At 41.5% G+C, this 12,368-nt stretch overlaps 1 protein-coding gene across 4 annotated transcripts in view; it reads left to right on the forward strand.

Moving 5' to 3' along the window:
- Window positions 1–87: 87 nt before the first annotated feature.
- The window catches only part of Usp16 (ubiquitin specific peptidase 16), a 30,257-nt gene continuing 17,976 nt past the window's right edge, over window positions 88–12,368 (forward strand). Inside the window, exons 1-5 of one of the 4 annotated variants that reach the window (XM_052741075.1) lie at window positions 88–207; window positions 3,975–4,076; window positions 7,620–7,795; window positions 10,147–10,250; window positions 11,587–11,690. In XM_052741075.1, coding sequence (XP_052597035.1) covers window positions 4,016–4,076; window positions 7,620–7,795; window positions 10,147–10,250; window positions 11,587–11,690 — 445 coding nt within the window. In that variant the 5' untranslated portion in view covers window positions 88–207; window positions 3,975–4,015. Of the gene's footprint in view, window positions 208–314; window positions 390–1,055; window positions 1,185–2,392; window positions 2,572–3,974; window positions 4,077–7,619; window positions 7,796–10,146; window positions 10,251–11,586; window positions 11,691–12,368 lie in introns of those variants that run through there. The other 3 variants (XM_052741078.1, XM_052741077.1, XM_052741076.1) reach the window with 3 other exon arrangements.

Genomic DNA, 12,368 nt, shown 5'->3' on the forward strand with positions numbered 1-12,368 from the left:
GCACGCGCGGATCCGGCTCCGGGGCGTCCGAAACGCTCCTCCGGGGCCGAGCCATTTCCCACAATGCCGCGCGCGTCCCGGAAGTTGCCTCTCCGGAAAGGTGACTGGTCCGGCGGTGCAGCTCTCTAGTCGTCACCAGGAGGAAGCGGAGCTGGCAGCCGGCTCCGGGCCAGTCGCGGAAGGCAGTGATGGGCGCCGTCGTCCCGGGTGAGGACTGGTCGTCGCCGCTCGCCCGGCCCGTCCGCCACGCCGCTCTGGGCTCCCCGGGCCGCCGGCGCCGCCGCCTCATTGGCTGCGAGTGCTGTCAGTCCCGGGGGCGGCCGGTGACTCGCGGGGCCGCCGCCCGGGGCCCTGTGTCCGCAGCCGGCCCCGTGGTCACCGGGCAGTTGGTAGGGCCGGCGGGCGCCGGGCAGGTGGCCGGGGGTGGCGGTGGGGAGGGCTGGCGTGCGAGCGAGCGAGCGCCCGGTGACACCCGGTGGTTTGTAAGCGCGGCTGGCGCTGTCAGCCGTGGGTGACAGCGTTTGCCCACCCTTGAAAGCCACGTTTTTTAGGCAGACCGGCCGACAAGGGTTTTCCCCACGCGTTTGTGATGGCGCCGCAGAGGCAGACCCGGCAGGGCAGAGGAGCAGAGCAGTCGGCTCCCTCTGCGAGGGCACGAGAGTAGTTCTGATTTCAGTGATTTCAGCATGGAGTCGCGAGCGAGTCCTTGGTCCACGATGCCCGTCCTTATCTGAAAACTCACCTGATCATAGCCCGACGGAGGACTAATGCTTTCTAGCACCCTTTCCCACGACCCAACAGGCGTCTTCGTAGCTGTCAGAGTTTTACGGTCGCTCCTTCAGGAGCATCGACTGACTCCTCCTCGGGTCCACTGCTTGCCGTCATTAAAAACTGTCTTTCAAGTTTTCCTTTGCTGACTCAAAGGAAAAGGCAGTCCTTAAACCAGATTTTCTGGTGCTGCTTTCACAACTGTAGGCTCATGACTTAATTATTTGTCTACCTTTTTGCTTTTCACCGGAAGTTGGGCCTTCTCTTCTCAGGTTCTATTCGTGTTTTGTTGTTGTCTGTTTGTTTTGTTTATTTATTTATTTTTGTTAGTTTTTTGAGATAGCCTTGCTGTGTAGCTCTGGCTGGCCTGGAACTTTCTAACTGCCTGCTTTGCCTTAGGAGTGCTGTGATTAAAGGTGCGTGCCATCATGCCCAGGCTTAGATAGTACGATGTATTAACGCAGGAAGTTTTTCTTGAGGACCTACTATGTATTGACCTATGCTATAGGCAACATAGAAGTGCTGCCCAGAACCGGTTCTTTCTCCTAAAATTTCAGACTGCAAAGAGATGTTCAGATTATAGATTTGAAAAGCAATTAACTGCAGTAGAGAAACGGATAAAGGAACAAGGATAATGCACGTTTTGTTTTGTTTTGGAGACAGGGTTTCTCTGTGTAGCGTTGGAGCATGTCCTGGAACTCGCTCTGTAGACCAGGCTGGTCTCAAACTCGCAGAGATCCATCAGCCTCTGCCTCCCGAGTGCTGGGATGAAAGGCGTGTGCCCCCTCCCCTTTTCTAAAAGCTGTTACTGAAGTGATGGGGACAAGGAAGTACTGAAGAGATGATCTTGGTCGAAAGGAAAAGGAGTTGTGGTCTCAGAACCCAAAGAACTGAATTGTAGCATCTCTACTACCTTGGGTTCTTCACCATTTCGTTTCTGGACTTTCTTCCTTTAGTGAATATCCTCATTGAAAATATTATTGTGAAAATCAGATATGATGGTTTTGGAAGGGCACTGTCTAATTAGAATTCATTAATTGTATGAGAGTCAGAATTGCTAGCGTATTGGGGCCAAATTAAAAGGGACAAGTACCAGAGTATAAACTTGGACATTTTGGCTATTTAATGAGTTTATTAAAGTGGTGTGATACAAATGACATTATTTGAAGATGAAGCTTGCACTAATGTAGTACAGATTAGATGGGGTTAGATTGGAGAGGAGAACTTGGATACTTTTTTTTTTAAAGAGGACTGTATTTTATATAGCACTGCATACTTTGTGTTCCTTTATTATTTATTTATATTTATGGCAGGGTCTCAATATATCCCAGGCTGGCATCAAGCTCAGTATATAATAGTTGAGAATAACCTTATAACCTTGAATTCTTTTTTTTTTTTTTTTTTGGAGACAGGAGTTTCTCTGTATAACAGTCCTGGCTGTCTTGGAACTCACTTTGTAGACCAGGCTAGCCTCAAACTCCTAGAGATTTGCCTGCCTCTGCTCCCAAGTGATGGCAGTAAAGGCGTGTGTCACCACCACAAACTCACAGAGATTCATCTGCCTCTGCTTCCCAAGTGCTGGGAGTAAAGGCATGTGTCACCACCACAAACTCACAGAGATTCACCTGCCTCTGCTTCCCAAGTGCTGGGAGTAAAGGCGTGTGTCACCACCACAAACTCACAGAGATTCACCTGCCTCTGCCTCTCAAGTGCTGGGAGTAAAGGCGTGTGCCACCACCACCTGGCTGACCTTGAATTCTTGACACTCCTGCTTCCTGGGCCTTCTGCATGCTAGGATTGCTGGTATGCTCCACTATACCTGGCTTGTGTGGTGCTGAAGATTGAGCCAGAACTTTGTGTGTGGTAGGCAATCGTTCTACACACTGAGCTAAGCTTTAGCTCCCATCAAAAAAGATTTTTTTTTTTTAATTTTTTTTTTTTTTTTTTTTTTTGGTTTTTTCGAGACAGGGTTTCTCTGTGTAGCTTTGTGCCTTTCCTGGAACTCGCTTTGGAGACCAGGCTGGCCTTGAACTCACAGAGATCCGCCTGGCTCTGCCTCCCGAGTGCTGGGATTAAAGGCGTGCGCCACCACCGCCCGACTCAAAAAAGATTTTTTTCCCCAATATTTTAGATGATTCTTGGTAAAGGAAGGGTAACTGGCTTAGTCCAGTAGTTGCCTAACATTTTGCCCAGCATATACAAGGCTTGGATTTGTATCCAGCACTGAAAAGGACAAAAAGCTGGATGAAGATTTTCCTTGAACAGGATAATTACTTCACGTGGCTCTCTCTTTTTTTTTAAAATACAGATGTCTTGAATAACCTTAATAACACTATCTCATCAAGAGCTGAAGGAATATTTCTAAGACTTAATGCCAAGATGGTGATGAAAGTTAAGATTAGAATTAACTGGAAGTAGGGCTGGGTTGTAGTTTAGTGGTAGAACACCTACCTATAAGAAAGAATTAAGTGGAAGTGTTTTCTGCAGACACTACTTACCTTTTGTGCAACCAAACATTTAGTATGCATCTGTCATTGAGTTTTTAGCCTTAATAAGTTACTCTGAAGCATATAAAATACAGCTCAAAAAATCAATATTTCAAGATAGACTTATCAGTTCTTTTTAACACTCTTAATATTTTCCAATTTTGAAATTTCAACTAAAAAGGCAAAGATTTAATGTGTGGTTAGATTAGCCATAAACTTCCAAATTGGGTTTGTTGGTGACATAGTGTAAATGGGCAGTCAATCCTCATTCATACCCAGAAGACAGGCTAGTACAGAGAATTGTATAGTTTTGTTTGTTTTTAAATTATCTTGCAAAATCTCAAACTCGGTTAGTGGATTATTTTCAGAACAGTAATGATGTAGTGAGGATTTGAATATCTTTTAATGTTAGGCATTGAAGCATTTCAAGATAGGTATAAAAAGATTGGGACCCTTGACCTTTACATTTGTAAAATAAAAACCCCTCAACTTTGTCATCTGAAAAACAAGATGATACTGTATATTCTATGCACGTAAGAGTTATTATTAAAAGTTTGATGGTATATCCCAGTGGTGTTTCTGAGTTGTAAAGTGCAATAGACATGCAAAGCATTGAGTGTGGCTTAGTTAAATTTTATCTTGTAAACCATATAAGTCATTTTTTTCTTTCATATTTAATCTTTTTGTTTTTAGTCAAGCTGAGTTAATCTTGTTTTCTAGATTTTAATTTTGTGTCAGTGAGCAATCCATGAAGTGCCAACATGGGAAAGAAACGAACAAAGGGGAAAAGTATTCCAGTTAAGGCTTCTTCTGAATCTGCAGGTATATTTTACCATTTGTTGTTAAAGCCTGTTACTATACATAAATGAGTTTTCTGTTAAATTTATTTTTATGTGTACTGTGTAAGTGGAGTTTCTCTGTGTCTCTGCAGCCACTCTCAAATAACCAATCAGAGACTTATTAAGTAGAAATGCTCAGCCAATAGCTCAGGCTTGTTACTAGCTACCTCTTAGCTGAGGACTGAACCCAGGGCCTTGCGCTTGCTAAGCAAGCGCTCTACCACTAAGCTAAATAAATCCCCAACCCATTACTAGCTAACTCTTACATTTCAGATTAACCCATATTTCTTATCTATGCACTGTCATGTGACTCAATAACATTTTTTCAGTATGACAAGTTCATCTCCTCTCTATGTCCTCCTCTCCTTCACACTCTCTTTTTTCTGTCAGTCCCTCCTAAACTCTACCTGTCCAGCTATTGGCCAGTCAGCTTCTTTATTAACCCAGTCACAGTGACACATATTCACAGGGTGTAAAGGAACATTCCACAGTACTGGGTGCTTTTCCTTGTATGTATATCTGCATGTGTGTATGCAGTGCTCACAGAGGCTGAAAGAGGGCATCATATTCCCTATATTAGGTGGTTGTGAGCCACTATGTAGGCGCTAGGACTCAAACCCAGACCTCTTAGAAGAGTAGCCATTGCTCTTAACTGCTGAATTGTCTCTCCTACCCCCTCGATGATGTGTAAGTTATGTATCTATTGTTATGTAGTCAGGGCTTTATTATTTATTTTTAAATATTTATTTATTTTTACTATATGTACTTCCCACTTGTATGTCTGTGCACCATGTACATGCAGTGCTTGTAAAGGCCAGAAGAGGGTATCAGAGCTTCTGGAATTGTAGATAGTGGTGGTTGTTGGCTGCCATGTGGGGGCTGGGATTGGAACCACAGGTCCTTTGGAAGAGCAACTGGTACTCTGAACCACTGAGCCTGCTTTCCAGCCTTATTTATTCATTTTTTTAAATATTTAATTTTATGTGAATGGGTTTTTTTGCTGCATGTATGCTTTGTGCACCACATCTGGAGAGTGCCTGTGGAGGTCAAAAGAAAGTATTGGATCCTTGGAAGCTAGAGTTAGACATTTTGTGAGCCGCCATGTAGGTACTAGGATTGGAACCACAGTTCTTCTAGAAGAGCAGCCAGTGCTCTTAACCATTGAACCATCTCTCCAGCCCTTTTCTTTTAAGACACAGTCTCACTGTGTAGCTCTGACTGGTTTTGAACTCACCGAGGTCTGCCTGCCCCTGCCTCCCAGGTGCTAAGATTAATGCACGCACAACCAAACCCAACTTAGATTTTACTATTATTGTATGTGTGTGGTATGTATGTGTGGAGGGGTAGTGCCTCTGCCTAGTATGGATGTGGAGGTTAGAGGACAACTTTCAGGAAGAGCTTCTCTCCTGCCACTGGGTTTTGAGGATCAAACTCAGGTCATCAGTCTTGCACATCCGGCTGGCCCTATTTTAATAATTGTTGTATGTGTCATTTGCCTTCTCTATTCATCTTTTTAAATTATTATATTCTGTTAATGGATATTTTGCTGGCATGTGTGTTATCATCATGATGTCTTATTGATATAAAAGACCATGACTGCATATGTTATAATTCATTTAGCTATTCCTTTATTGTTATAGATGTAGAACTCTTTTTAACTTCTGGTGTTATCAGTGGAACAATAATGGTCCCTAATAGCATAATAAAATGTCTGTTTTCCTGCACATTTGCCAGTTTTGGACAGTATCAATTGAAAAACTCTTTGCTTATTTGATGCTTTGAAGGATTGTTCTTCTCCCCTCCCCCTAATCTCTACTTCTTTACTGGGATTCAGTGTTTTTTTTTTCTCCATGACCTTATTTGCATTTGTGTTAACTTCTTGATGTGTGTTCATTGAACAGGAAGCCAGTTGTGCTACTTGATTTGTTTCTGAGGCTCTAGTTTCCATCAAACAACTCAAACCCTTCATTCCAAAGCCCTTTATTCACTTGTCCCTAACCTGATTTCCAGTCTCAAATCTGGCTGTCATTTTTGTACAGTGTATGACTCTGACATTTAGGGAGTTAGCACACTTTTTTTTTTTACGCACTTTTACATGCCAGTTAGTCTTTTCAGTTAACATTTATTTATTTATTCATCCATCCATCCATCTATTTATTTATGTATTTATTTATTTATTTGAGATGGGGTCTTTTTATATAGTTTTTGCTGGCCTGGAACTCCATGTATAGACTAGGCTGACCTAAACTCAATGCTGGAATTAAAAGATATGCACCATCAGCCTGGTTGCCTTTCACTATTTGAGGACAGTTTTCAGTGTGAGGTATGAGATAAAAAGACTTGACTCCAAATTCTGGTGTAGTCATCTAGTAGTTATTTGCTCTTACATACTTGTTTTCTCATTTGTCATTAGGAATAGTAGTGTGTTCCTCTAGGTAATTATGAGGATTAAATGAGATGAATATATATATATTTATATAAAATATATATAACAGTTTATAGGATATGTTTAATCAATATCAGAGACTTTGATTACTGTAAATATCTTTTAGTACTTTGTCTCATCTGCTTCTTGAAATTTTTGTGTCATTAGACTTTTCTTCTGCGTCGGATAGTTGGTTGAGAAATTCTTATGCATTACCTTGGTTTCTGCTCCTGATAGAATGAGCTGCCCAAGAAGGAAGAGGTGTGGCTTGGTTACATTTAGGTTCTCTGGGAACTAGCATAGTGTCTGGCCTGTAATGGGTATGTTACGGAATGAGTGAAGAACATCCTTCCTTTCCTTCAAAGGTTAACAAAATAGATATATGATAGCAGGCCTTACTTAGTGAAAGTAGCTAGATAAATGGAAATGACTTTGTAGATGTCATTATATTTATGACATCACAACAAAATTTCTGTTCTTGAGAGATGGCTCTTAAGAGTGTGTGCTGTGCAGTCAGTCATAAGGACTGGAGTTTGGATTACAGCACCTCCATAACAAGCCAGGTCTCCCACAAATGTTCCAAGAGATCAACACTCTCCTGGCCTCTGGGCTAGCTCTTCATGTACACCCTCCCATACACATTCACACATATACACAGAAATAAATCTTAAAAAAATGAATTTCAAATTTGTGAAAACTCTTTGTCAGAAGAGTTTGAGTGTAGCTCAGTGGTAGTGTTTGTCCAATGTGTGAGGCCCCAACCTCTCCCCTGTACCACAAAGGGAAACAGGACATAGGATAGTGCTGCTCATCCTACTGACATGGTAGTTTCCTTGGGACCAGTGTTTTTGAGGGCATATAGCTCAGTTGATAGAGCCCTACCCTGACTTAGCACCGCTAGCACCACTCACAGGTGTCTTTCTCATATAATCTTGTAATAGCAAATGTCAATCGGGATGATAAATGTTCTGATAGTCTGAAAGCTCATTTGCAGAGTAAATTTAATGTTGAAATTTGTATACATTCAATATGAACAATAAAAAGCCAAGTTTGATCTTATGTATTGTTCTTCCCTCCCACCCCACCCCCTTTTTTTAATAGAACCAATGTGTAGACACCTTAGGAAAGGGTTGGAACAAGGTAATTTGAAAAAAGCTTTAGTGAATGTGGAATGGAATATCTGCCAAGACTGTAAGACTGACAATAAAGTGAAAGATAAACCTGAGGACGAAGCAGAAGACCCTTCAGTTTGGCTGTGTCTTAAATGTGGCCATCAGGTATGTTTGAATTTTAGTAAACATGAGATTTTAGAAAGCTCTGAGTTGGCTTTAGTAGGTCTTATATAAAAACAGTTCGTCTGGCCATTGGCAGCGGGTATGGGTCATGTTCTCTGACCAGCTGATTCTGAGACTAAATTTTTTGTATGTTGGTATTTTGGGAGGGTTCTTTTAGGTACCATGGCTGTAACAGTGAGGGAGTAGGAATAGGCAGAGAGAGATGAGGAAACGGTTGCAGCAGAGCATAGTCCACTGCAGAATGACGCTGGTCCTTGGGATGTGCCCTGAGTAGAGGAAAGGGGCTAGGCCTTTGTGCCAATGCAGAACAGGCCCTTTTCCTGGAGAGAAATTATAATCTTCAACAAGGCAGCTGTGTAGTCAGACCTTTTTGTCGGGACCGCTGGCTCCCCAGTAAGGACACAGAGACCTGGCTTTTGCTCCATTTTTTAAAATAAAAATACTTTTAACATAAAAACCAAATATTTTAAGATTTATTTATTTTTATTTTATGTTTTAAAAGATTTATTTATTATGTATATAGTGTTCTGCCTGCATGTATGCCTGCAGGACAGAAGAGGGTACCAGATGCCATTGCTGGAAACTGATCTCAGGAACTCTGAAAGAGCAGCCAACGCTCTTAACCTCTGAGCTATCTCTCCAGCCCCCTAAGATTTGTTTTTAATTAAGTGTATTGTGTGTGTCTGTGGTAGGTATGTGCACCTGAATGCAGGTGTTCATGGAGGCCAGAAGAGGTTGTCACAACCCTTGGAACTAGGATTACAGCAGTTGTGAGCCACCTGATGTTCTGGGTCTGAACTGGAGAAGCAATATGCACTCTTTGTGGCTGAGCCATATCAAGCCCACCCTCAATTATTAAAAAGTTGAAAATTATACAGAGATAATCTTATATTGTACAGAGATAATATTATACAGAGATAATAAAATATACAGATTCAAATGTAATTACACTCGTAAAAATTAGCACAATACTCTTACACATTTTCCCCAATTTTTCCCAGTGGTAATATTTTACAAAATTTATGTAATACCATAGCTAAAATTTTGACATTGATAAAATTCATCAACTTTGATTTCTAGTCTTAGTTCTAGGTGTGTGTGGGTGTCTGTGTAGTATGCCATTCTTTCATTGGTGTAGATTCCATATCCACAGTTAAAGTACAGATAATTTCAGTATCTCATGTGTGTGTTGTATGGCCCTTGTCCAGTCATTTCCACAGTCCCACTGGCAGCCTTTTCAGAGTCCCAAAGTTCTGGAAATTTTGTATGGAGAGGATAGTTTTTTCTTATAAATGGATGAGCTTAGGTGGCTAGTGGAGGTGGCTTTTGAAGCAGGGTCTGTGGGTGGGGTTTGTTCAGGTGGCAGTGATGGTAAGGATTCCAAGACTAAAGGAATAACATGAAAGTACTGAGTATATTTTAGCCAAATAAGAGAACATGGAGTTAACTGGGAAGGAAGGTTGAGGGAGGTGTTGTTCAGGAGTTCAGAGAACAACTCATTTTCGTGTTGAACGGTACATAAAAGAGACTATTCTTCTAGGAACATTAAGCTGGAAAATAAGCATGTGATGGAAGAAGCTGAAGAGAACCTTTGTAGTGGCTCTTATGGAGTCCAAAGCAGATCTGATTTATGGGGGTTTGAGTGGAGTGGGTGTGGGTGGGTGTGGTGGGGACAGAAGCAGAGACTTGTTGCACAAGGCAAATGTACTACCACTGTGTTCACGGGGTTTAACGCAGACAGGAAAGTACAAGAAGTTGGAAAGGAAGAGTAATTTTAATGCTAAAGTGTACTTTTCCTTGAATATCATCAGTTGCCTATGGATATTTGAGTTTCAAAAAAAATCAGACTCTATAGCGTCTACTTTTTTTTTTAAACGTGTTTATTTATTTTGTATATGTATGTGTGTGGGGGGGTGAGTGAAGGATGGATCATGTCCCAGTGTACAAGTGGAGGTCAGAAGACAGCTGGAAGGAGTAAGTATTCTCCTCCCAGTAGGTCCTGGGGAATCACATTCAGGGTTTGAACTGTCTTCACTAGCGCCTAACACTTTATTTTTTTTTTTTTTTTGGTTTTTCGAGACAGGGTTTCTCTGTGTAGCTTTGCGCCTTTCCTGGAACTCGCTTTGGAGACCAGGCTGGCCTCGAACTCACAGAGATCCGCCTGGCTCTGCCTCCCGAGTGCTGGGATTAAAGGCGTGCGCCACCACCGCCCGGCTATATTTTTAAAATTGTAAGAATGACAAAAGTTCTTGAAGTGCTTCTCTATTCCCTATGGGTTATAAATTAATTTGGTGAGTTCTGTGGCTTTGATTCATATGATTATTGCTCCCTAGGGCTGTGGCAGAGATTCTCAAGAGCAGCATGCCTTGAAGCACTACTCGACACCAAGATCGGAGCCTCACTATCTGGTGCTAAGTTTGGACAATTGGAGCGTCTGGTGAGCTTCAACTCCTGGGCTGACTGACTAGAGATTATTCAAAATACTAGAGAATGAAACTGTTGGGAAATATTTAAAAGCAAGAAAAGTAAACTCACATTCATTTGTCTTATAGTACTGCACAAGCACAAAAACAAGTATATAGAAGACACTTCTTTCTTTTTCTTGTGGTGATGTTTTTAGTTTAAAGATAGGGGCAGCAAGAACAAATTTCAAATAAATGAGAATATAGTAAAAGGATAATTAATTTCCACAAAACCATTGTCAGGCCATTATGTTGTGTCTCCTAAATTGTGACATTATTAAAACATTTTTATTTCATTAAAAACCATCTTTACATCATATATTCGCTGAATATCATCTGTCACTTGGAAAATTCGATTTTGTTGGCATAAGTCTGTAGTTTAAATAATGCATGTAAAAGACTGTGTATAGTGTAGTGCATGCATGAGTGTGCATGCTGCTTATGTAGAGGCCGTAATGGTGTCTTTCTCTGTCGCTCACCACCTTACAGCCTTGAGACAGTCTTTCTCATTGAAGGGGAAGGTTGTTGGCTTTCCTGTTGGTTTGTAACTGGAGTTACAGGCAAATGCAGGCATACTGGGAGTCAAACTCAGATCCTCACGCTGTGTAGGCAGTGCTCTTATACACTGAGCCATCTCCCCAGACCAGAAAAGACTTAACCGACTGAGAGTGTAATTCAGCTGCAGAGCACTTGCCTCGCATGCACGAGACCTTGTGCTCCATTCCTAGAACCTCATATGGAGAAAAGAAAAGACAAAAAACACCCTTTGATTTTAATGATGTACCTTGAATTTGGAATTTCCATGATAGTTACATGTAGTGTAATTATAGTGAATTTTATTAATAAATCAGTCTTAAATATACACCTAGTTGTATTAGAGAGAACACATTTTTAAGATTTTAAGATTTTTTTGTTTTGTTTTGTTTTGTTTTTTTTGAGATAGGGTTTCTCTGTGTAGTTTTGGTACCTGTCCTGGATCTCACTCTGTAGACCAGGCTGGCCTCGAACTCACAGAGATCCGCTTGCCCCTGCCTCCCGAGTGCTGGGACTAAAGGTGTGTGCCACCACTGCCCAGCTCTCTCTGCATTTCTTAGATCATTATGTTCATGATGTATCCGTATTATATGCATATGTACACATGTGTGAGCACTCTGGTGCAGGTCCAGGCTGGTCACAGTGCATGTGGAGCACAGAGGACAACTTTTATCCACTGAGCCATTGCCATCCCTACTTTCCTTATTTTTAGTAGAATTCTTTGACAGTTAAACATCTTTGGTTCTCCAGAGTAAATGACTTTGTCTCCTCTTACAGGTGTTACAAGTGTGATGAGGAGGTCAAATACTGTAGTTCAAACCGATTGGGCCAAGTGGTTGATTATGTTAGGAGACAAGCTGGTACTACAGCTCCAAAGCCAGGTAAAACAGTTGGTTTCCTATAGATACAGCAATGGAGATTTGCGTAGCTGCTTTTATTTACGCACTCATTCATTCCTCTTTTTTTTTTTTTTTTTTTTTTTTAAGACAGGGTCTCTTTGTAGTCCTGGCTATTCTGGAATTTTCTATGCAGACTAGGCTGGCCTTGAACTCAGAGAAATCCTCTTGTCTCTGCCCTTTCAAGTGGTGGAATTAAAGATGTACACCAGCAACCCAGCCATTCATTTACTTTTTGAGATCACATCTTTCTGTGGTAAGGCTGGCCTTGAGTTTGTGAATCACCTGCCTCAGCCTTCTTTTTACTGAGTTTACAGGTGTATGACCCTACACCCAGTTAATTTGTTACCTCTAGTATTGCATATAGCAGGTGATATTAGCTGTGACGCATTTTAAACTGAGAGTTTGATGTTACAATTAAATAGTATGTGAGAAACGATCTAGTCATATGTGATTGAAGGACCTGGACTAAGGTCATCAAAGGTCAAAGGAAGTAGGCACTGCTGTCATAACTCTGGCTCAGAACTTACTACAGACCATGTAGTAAGAGAGAGAGAGAGAGAGAGAGAGAGAGAGAGAGAGAGAGAGAGAGAGAGATGGAATCATAAGGATTTTCTTTTTGTTTTCTATTTTTCTTCTACTGAAAGTAGTTTTTTTTAATCC

Source organism: Peromyscus californicus, unplaced genomic scaffold (genome assembly GCF_007827085.1).
Source record: "Peromyscus californicus insignis strain IS unplaced genomic scaffold, ASM782708v3 Scaffold_16__1_contigs__length_79575227, whole genome shotgun sequence".
In the NCBI taxonomy this organism is placed as follows: domain Eukaryota; kingdom Metazoa; phylum Chordata; class Mammalia; order Rodentia; family Cricetidae; genus Peromyscus; species Peromyscus californicus.